The 9,095-nt window shown below is 40.8% G+C and overlaps 1 protein-coding gene across 4 annotated transcripts in view; it reads right to left on the bottom strand.

The window, feature by feature from the left end:
* Positions 1-9,095, bottom strand: part of JADE3 (jade family PHD finger 3) — a 79,982-nt gene that overhangs the window by 12,742 nt on the left and 58,145 nt on the right. For all 4 annotated transcript variants that reach the window (XM_074992125.1, XM_074992106.1, XM_074992114.1 and 1 more), the window contains 3 exons: positions 4,230-4,420; positions 2,990-3,201; positions 226-393 (listed from right to left, as the gene is read on the bottom strand). In XM_074992125.1, the coding sequence (XP_074848226.1) occupies positions 226-393; positions 2,990-3,201; positions 4,230-4,420 (571 nt within the window). The remainder of the gene's footprint in view (positions 1-225; positions 394-2,989; positions 3,202-4,229; positions 4,421-9,095) is intronic.

Below are 9,095 nucleotides of genomic sequence, written 5' to 3'. Positions count from 1 at the left end.
TAAAGTGCTCATATAGTAAAAAAAAAAAAAAACAAAAAAAAAAAACGAACAACAATCTGACATGCTATTCTTAGTTGTACATGAATTGGACTGACAATTGTTTTAAGTTATACAAACCTCAGTGGAATAATATTTGGTATTAAGTTATCTACTTAACTAAATATTGTAAGGGGTAAGGATAACGTTGAGAGAAAATGGGTAATAAAAGTAACGAATTAAGTTTACCTCTGGAATCCAGAGGGCACAGCTCACATGTGCCCACTTGGTCCCTGTCCTAGTAGCTTTCATCGCACCCCCTCTCTTTGGGCACAGAAGACACTGAGGATGTATTCCCAGAACACAAGTGCGACACAACCAGCTGCCTTCGGGAACCTTTAAGATTCCATAACATGCCTTGGGACAAAGAAAAATTCTCTCTGTATCAGCATATAAGTGAGACAATGTCAGAGGCCTACATCAAGGATTATTTTAAAAATAATTACACCATACAACTCTTACCCAAACAAACACACAGAACAGAGTAGTTTTTATATGACAGAAATACATAAATTAAAAGTTAAGTGTAATGAGGTGGGTGGCTTTCAGAGGCAAAGAGTGTAGGTTGGGTACCCCAATGTCACTGAATGCAGTGAAAGGTGGGCACTGTCCTTTGTATCTTTGATAACCTCTCCAAAAACACACTATGATTACAATTAAAACAAAATCAGAGGATGCAGAAGTTATGGTCCCTACAGCAAGTAAAATTTCCCTTTTCTTTGTAAGAGTAATAATAAAATACACACAAAATAGCACTGAAAGATTCTTACTTTTTCATTTGGATTTCCTACAGTGGAAGCTCTAGAAATGAAGTAAAAAATTGCTATATTTGCATGTTCTTAAATTTATTGCGATTAACACCACTAATTAAAATGTTTCCAGGTGTTTTGAAGGTCTTTAGGATTTCCCATAACTTCACACCTTTGCTATAGTTCTTTAGCGGGAACCTTTCTTCTGGTCAGTATGGATTATCATAGTAGTGCATAATAGTGTTGGTTACATACTGCTAACTGAAATTACAAAACTCTAAACTTCCATTTTAAAAGAAAGTTTAGAATTTTGTAAAATATTGTAGAGAGCAATAAAAATTGTGGAAACATCCTAGAATTCTGAGGTGCACTCTTCTGTGGTATAGTAGCTATAGAAAGTGAATTACCCAGCGTGAACTATTACCAAATTGTAGTAGGTAGTTTTTCCCTTGGATAAATATCAGACGTTTCCCTCATTGTTCTGCAAAATGCATCTTCTCATAGTGCTTTGACGACAAAACGTCAATATTAAAATTAAGCATGAGATTACAGAGAGGAACAAAATGAAGAAAAAAAATATATTTTCCTGAATCTAGAACACAAACACCAAAGTTAATCTCAATACTGAACACTGTGGTTTTTTTTTTTTTTTTTGTTTAATTCTGACGCTACGTCTACACTTATCTGGAAAGTCAACAGCTGCTATGTAATTTTTGGCATGCCAAATGGGTACCAAAAATTTACTTTAACTGTTGACTTCGGTGCGTCTCTTCACGGCAGAAGGTTGATGGGAGTGCTCCTCCCATTGACCTTCCTTAATCCTTGCAGCTCGCGAGGAGTTCTGGGGTCAACACTGACCCCAGAATGTGCCGGTTCACACATGTGCAAAACAGCATCCAAGAAGATTGGACCTAATTGGTTCATCTTCCATGGCCAGCGTAGATGTAGCCTTACTCAAGGTTGAAAAATTTAGCAGCGCTTTTTAAAAAGCGCAATAGAGGGAGCTCTTCCCTAAGTAATGATTTAGCAAGTTAAAATATTATATAAAATAAAAAAGTTAAGTTGGAATTGAAAAAGAGAGAAAGAAAATTAAAGGTTTGGAGAGGCTTTCATATGAGGAGACTATTAAGACTGCGACTTCGTCTTGGAAAAGAGATGGCTAAGGGGGAGGACATGATTGAGGTCTTTAAAACCAGGACTGCTGTGGAAAAGTAAATAAGCTGTTAAAGTAAACAAAGAATTAGGGGTTGCCCGATTAAATTAACAAGCAGCAGATTTAAAAAACAAACAAAAAAGTATTTCTTCACACAACAGTCTCTGGAACTCTTTCCTGGAGGATTTTGTCAATACCAAAGCTAACAGCATTCAAAAAGTTTTGGAGTTTAGGTCCATCAAGTGTTACCAAGAAGGATCAGGATGGTGTCCCTAGCCTCTGCCAGAGGCTTGGAATGTGCAACAGTGAGCATTTGATGATTCCCTGTTCTGTTTATTCCCTCTAGGGCACCTTGCATTGGCCACTGTCACAAGTCAGGATACTGGGATAGGTGTACCTTTAGTCTGACCCAGTGTGGCCATTCTTAAGTTCACACTTAGATTTTTACACCTATTATTGCTCAGTTTACAACAGTTTTAGCAGCTTAAGTCCAATTCCTTTGGTTCAGTATTTTCTAGTTAATGGCCTCATCTTCTGTGCTACCAAGACTAAATGCAGGTCTGCACTTCAAAAGCTGCAGTGCCACAGCTGCAGCACTTTACTGAAGATGCTAATACAACAATGGAAGAGCATTTCCCATCGGCACTGTTAAGCCATCTACCCAACACGCGGTAGCTATATTTGCCAAGAGACACTCTCCCACAGATTTAGTACTCTCTATAATGAAGGTTAGGTTGGTATAGCTGAGTCACTCAGGGGTGTGAATTTTTCACACTCTTGATTGATGCAGTTATACGAATGTTAAGTGCACAACATACACCTGGGGTAAGAGAAACTCAGTTTTAAAACATGGCTTAAGATTTTATTGCTAATTAAATAAATCAGAAAAACTCATTTTTTCTATGTTATCTGAAAAGGTAAACTACAAAAGATGCTGTATTATACCATGAGTCTACGAATGTGATCACTACAAGTACATGCACTCACTCGTAAGAACTTTAAGTTAACATTACAAAAAAATACACACAATGTCAACATCTCTAACACAAACCTGATGGACACAAACATTACACTTGTCACAAAACACCATATCATTCCCATCTTCACTATCAGGGGATCGGCACACATCACAGATCACATTTTCATCGTATTCTATGCCCAGGCCTTCCTCGGTCTCAATGGCATGATTCATATTCTCATGACATTGTCGTTCCAGGACTTCTACTGTCTTCTCCATCGTGTTCTCGTCAAGGGGCCCACATCCTGCAAGAGGGGAAGGGATAAGAATGCATACAATAGGAGTAAAGACAGGTCACAGGAAAACACAAAAGATAAAACACATTTCTGTCAACTAACTAATAAAGGAGAAAGAGCCTGCTTTTTAGCATTATGTAAATGTTTATTTTCAAAATGTTTATTTCTCACAGGGACACTTGGTTTAATAAAGTTAATTGGGCAACTACAAAACCAACATAATAACCCAATCTTGGAGTAAAAGAGTTAAACTACAATAACTTTTCTTTAAGACCACTACTTGAGCAACATGTGGAAGAGAAATAATGCCATGGGATACAATGGGCTTTTCAAAAAGTCTTTTCCACAAAATATTCCAAAACCACCACATCTAGTATATTGCCAGAGTGATTAGTATAATGTCAGTGAAAAAATGTCAATAAAATGGCAAATACTACCAAGCAGTGAACGTATCTGAGTTTTGTACATATCACCCTGTCTTCCATTCAAAAATCTCCTTTCAACATATATTCTTTCCTCTCTGATTAACGTAAATCCACTGTAGCAGCAGTTTCTTTTAAAAGGATCTGCCATGCGAAGATCAGATTGTCACTGCATCCTGATTATTGGGTATTCAGAGGCAGAAACTCCAAGAGGCAGGTACTGTGCCTTCCTCAAAGTCAAACTGTGAATCCACACTTTGTAGCAATAATGTGTATATTTAAAAGGAATGAAAATACAAGTAATTCTTTTCTTTAAAAGAGGAATTTCAGAGACTTAAAAATTGGTTCCAACAAACCTGATTTGTTTTGAGTCTGCAAAAGCTGTATATAATTGTGAAGGATATGAAGAAAACACTTGTTAGCTACTATTTGTAAAACTTTCAACTTAAGCTAATGTTGCAAACGACAGCTTCTAAACGCTTTTGACAATGTCAACATTCTAATGTGATTTTTCCCCTAAACATTTTCCTTCTAAATTCAGCTCTACAAATTCCAAAGAAAATTCACTGAACCCCTAGCTCAACTTTTACTAACTAAATTGTATTGTAAAGTTACCCATTTCTGTAAGCTCCTCATTTAATTCTTGAAGCCAGAAGATATCCATGTCATCCAAGTCATAGCGACACACAGATTCTGCCAGTTCTAGAATATTGATGTAACCAGGTTCTGTGGGCTCTTGGCTGGAACAATGGATGTACTTCCTAGGTCGTGTATACAGTATTTCCTTCACCTTTTCTGCTACTACCCTAAATGTAAAATTAAGAGAAATGGCATAGTTAGCTATAGTTCTTTGGCTAAGGCCCACTCCTGCAAGATATTAAGTGCCTGCTATCAGGTGCAAAATACCCTCAGTTTCCACTGGCTCAATGACTGACAAAAGCACCAGGGTGCTTTGCAAAAAGTCTGTTCAAGAATTCTGCTAAGTTTTTGGTTTCTACTAAGTCCTGACTCAGTGAACTAGAGGACTGGTTAACAGAAAGTCTTTAGATCACATAATTGGACAGACAACTGATGTTTCAAGACTGCAGAAATGTTGCTTACATACAGAAATCCGGGGTGGGGGGGTTCATTTAATATATGCAATTTTCTCTAAATGACATATTTAATTGAAAGTTAATTTGACAAGAACGTGCCTTTAACTGGACTGTTTTGCAATTGTTTGAGGTTGTACAAGATATTACATACATAACATTCCATACACCATTCTTCAAGATTCATGGCAATTAGATTCCTGACCATCCTTTTTTGATAAAATTCTGTTTGGCAATGGAAGAGGAAGAAAGTGATGGATGGCAGAACAAGGAGCAGAAGTTACACAGCGAGATATAGGTTGGATATTAAGAAAAATTATTTCACCAGGAGAGTGATGAAGCAATGGAATGCTTTTATCTAGAGAGGTGGTGAAACTTCCATCACTAGAAGTTAAGTCCCTGCTTGATAAAGTCCTGGCTGGGATGATTCAGTTAGGGTTGATCCTGCTTTAGGCAGGGGGCTGGACTCAATGGCCTCCTAAGGTCCTTTCCAGCCCTAGGAGTCTATGAAACTCATGCATGCGCCATATTTTGGATAAATAGTCCACATTTACATTTGTTTTGGCAGGGAAACTTTGGGTATCTAAAGATTATTCTGTTGCCAAGTGGACACAGAAGGAGCAACAACGTGACTAAAATATCCAGGTAGCAAAGGAAAATACTGACTTATGGGTCCTTCAGTCTCTTCAGATATTTCAGTAATAAAGCCCATCATACCACAGTGAAGTACCATATGTGGAAAGAAAAATTAATCTTAGACACAGTCAGTTTCTCTCTGTATCTAATTCAAGAGGCTCTACACATGAAAGGGGTGCAGTGGGAAATTGAACAGAAACACATTGTGCTTCATAGACTTAGGATTGGTCTACACTAGGCTTGTAAGTCGATTTCAGATACGTAAGAACTGCACAGCTAGAATTACCTATGTGAAATCGACTTACCTGATTGCCCTCACTGAGGGAGGTCAATGGGAGCATTTCTCCCGTCGACCTCCCTTACTCCTTGTGATAGCGAGGAGATTAGGGGTTGACTGCTGACCCCGAACAGATCAATGCCGTGCGTCTCCGTGTGAACTCCGGAAGATTGATCCTGACTGGGTCGATCTTCCTAGAAATGTAGCTGTAGCCTTGGGCAAGCAAAGAGAAGAAAAATGTGCTAGGAGGACCATATGCCTACATAGTAGTCTACCAAATTATCAAAATAGATACAGGGGTCATTGTTATAAGTTGCCTTGCTGTAAGTTGCTTCACATATACATTGTTAATTCAGGAAAGTAAATTAATTGTACGTCACACTGCTCCACACTTACATCGTTTGGGTGACAGGCGCTGTAGTGCAGGGGACCTGGAAGCAAGCCCTGAAGTCATGGGGGATTGGCGGGGAACCAGGAGGAGTTGGGGGGGGGGGGGCGGGGAAGGAGGCAGCCACAGGAAGTCAGAGGGGACCTGGGGAGTGGGGAAAGAGCAGGGAGCTGCAGAAAGCTGGGAGGAGGGGGGCGCAGAGAGTCTCAGTGAGGTGGGTGGGGACCAGCAAGGAGCTATAGGAAGCCAGGGCAATGGGCGAGCCAGGCCAGCAGCTGTGAATAGCTGCAGGCTACCTGGATCTGTGGGCAGCAGGGTGCCACAGCAGACAGTAGCTGCTAAGACCTAGGAGCAGCCAGAAGCTGGGACCTGGGTGCTGGGACCTGCGATCAGTCAGTAACAGGGGCTGAGAGAAGATGACTTTCCTTCATTTGGAAAACTCTTGTCCAGCTTGGGTCAGGTCCAGAGGGTGCCAGATAAGAGAGGTACAACCTGTACAGGTACTGTACTGTACAGAGGCAGGGGCAGGCTGCGTACCACACTGCCCAGCGGAGGCAGGGGGAGGCTGCGTGCCAGGTTGAAGGGAGGAACATAGCTCAAGCTAACTATATTATTCCTTGTGAGTATTAGTTTCCCTTTATAAGTTGCACTATTTAGTAACATAACCTGGACTTATACCGAGGACCCCCTGTATTTTGGTTTTCTGTGACCTTTGATGTCCCACTATTCTTACTGGGCGACATGAGTTACCAATGTTAGAACAAGTTCTGTTTTTCTGCCTTGACTTCCTCCCCCTTTTCTTTTTTTGTTGCCTCTTCTCCTTCCTTTGATGTTTCTAGGCAAAAAGAGGACCAAAAGAAACTTATATGGTATAGAAGTGCCAGTTAAGAGAGGGTTTTTTGTTTTAAACATTTCTGTAGTGGCAAATGTCCTCATTAGATACAGTTATACCAAGACAAATTATGCTCTCAAATGCCCATGTTTAAGCTCAAGAGAAAGTGTTATTATCTATACCACCAAAAGCATTTTTCTATTAGTATGAAGCATGCCCACAGCAGAAGGGTTTACCAGCACAGTTATACTGGCAAATTTTCATTAGTCAAGTCCTGGCATTGATAATTTTTCCACCCATCCCCGCTAAAAACACAGCGTTCATTTAGGGTAAGAAGAGTTTATCCTTCCCTAATCTTCTGGGGTTTCAGTACTGATTCTCTGTGCCCTGAACAGCTCTTGAGGAGAGGGTATATTGTAAGGACAAGAAACCAAAGTACACCGACGGATGACAACTCGACTCAGCCTGAGGAACTGAACAGAAGATGGATGAAACAACTACTTAGTATAGAACGAGAAAAGAAAGTTTTTCTTCACACAGCATGCAGTAGGCTTGTGGAACTCCTTGCCAGAGGATGTTGTGAAGACCACCACATTAAAGAGGGTTTTCTTGGAAAAAAAAAAAAAAACAAAAAACCCACACTTGATAAATTCATGTAGTTTAGGTCCACCAATGGCTATTAGCCAGGATGGGTAGGAATGGTATCCCCAACCTCTGTTTGTCAGAGGCTGGAAATGGATGGCAGGAGAGGGACCACTTGGTGATTACCTGTTCTGTTCACTTCCTCTAGGACATCTGGCATTGGTGTCTGTTGGAAAACAGAAATACAGGGCTAGACAGACCTTTGGTCTGGCACAGCATGGCCGTTCTTATGCTCTTATGTTTCTTACAGATGGATTCTAAAAATTAAACTAGTTTTCATAGCTCTTCAATAAAGAAATATTCAGCTTGTTGTGAGAGACAGAAAACAAATGCTCAACTGTGCTGCATTAGTGGATGAGAGAGAGAGATTAAAAAAAGCTGAAGTATTCAATGCTTTCTTTGCCTCAGCCTTCACGGGCAAGGACAACTCCCACACTATGGTGCTAGACAGTGCAGTATGGGAAAGTGGAGGACAGCCCTCAGTAGGGAAGGAACAAGTTAAGAGCTACTTAAAAAAACAAGATATACACAAATCCATGGGTCTGGATTTAATGCACCCAAGCATACTGAAGGAATTGGCAGACATCATTACTGAGCCCTTGGCCGTTATCTCTGAAGACTCTTGGAAATCAGGAGAGATCCTGGATGACTGGAAACAGGCAAATGTAGTGCCCATCTTTAAAAAAAAAAAAAAAAAATCCAGGGCTCTATAGACCTGTCAGCCTTACCTCAGTCCCTGGGAAAAATAATGGAAGGGATCCTCAAGAAATTCATTTTGGAACACTTGGAAGAAGGGAAAGGGATAAAAAGTAGTCAACATGAATTCACCAAGGGCAAGTCCTGCCTGACCAAGCTGATTAGCTTCTATGATGAGGTAACTGGCTCAGTGGACATGATATACTTTGACTTCAGTGAAGCTTTTCATATCATTTCCCACAACATTCTTGCCCATAAGTTAATGGGGTATGGATTGGATACGTGGAATGTAAGACGGATAGAAAGCTGGCTTGATGATTGGGCTCAACAGGTAGTGGTCAACGGCTCAATAATTGGATGGCAGTTGGTTTCAAGTGGAGTGCCCCAAGGCTTGGTTCTAGAACCAGTGTTGCTCAACATCTTTATTAATGACCTGGATGAGGGACTGGATTGTACCCTCAGCAAGTTTGGGGATGACGACACCAAGCTAGGGGGAGAGGTGGATACATTGGAGGGTAGAGAAAAGATCCAGAGTGACCTAGATAAATTGCAGGACTGGGCCAAAAGAAATCTGATGCAGTTTAACAAGAAGTGTAGAGTCCTGCACCTGGGGCGGAAGAATCCCAAGCATTGTTATAGTCTGGGGACCAACTAGCTAAGCAGCAGTACAGTGGAAAGGGACCTAAGGACGATGGTGGATGAAAGGCTGTATATATGAGTAAACAGTGTGCCCTTGTAGCCAAGGAGGCCAATGGCATATTGGGGTGCATTAGGGGGAGCATTTGGAACAGATCTAGAGAGGCTGTTCACCTCTATTCAGCACTGGTGAGGCCACATCTGGAATCACTGTGTCCAGGTTTGGGCCCCCCAGTATATAAAAAGGACGTGGATGTGCTGGAGCCAGTTCAGCAGAGGGCAA

Source organism: Carettochelys insculpta, chromosome 1 (assembly GCF_033958435.1).
Source record: "Carettochelys insculpta isolate YL-2023 chromosome 1, ASM3395843v1, whole genome shotgun sequence".
Taxonomy (NCBI): Eukaryota; Metazoa; Chordata; order Testudines; family Carettochelyidae; genus Carettochelys; species Carettochelys insculpta.
Note: the sequence above shows the minus strand (reverse complement) of the source record. Positions and strands in the feature narration are given on the sequence as shown.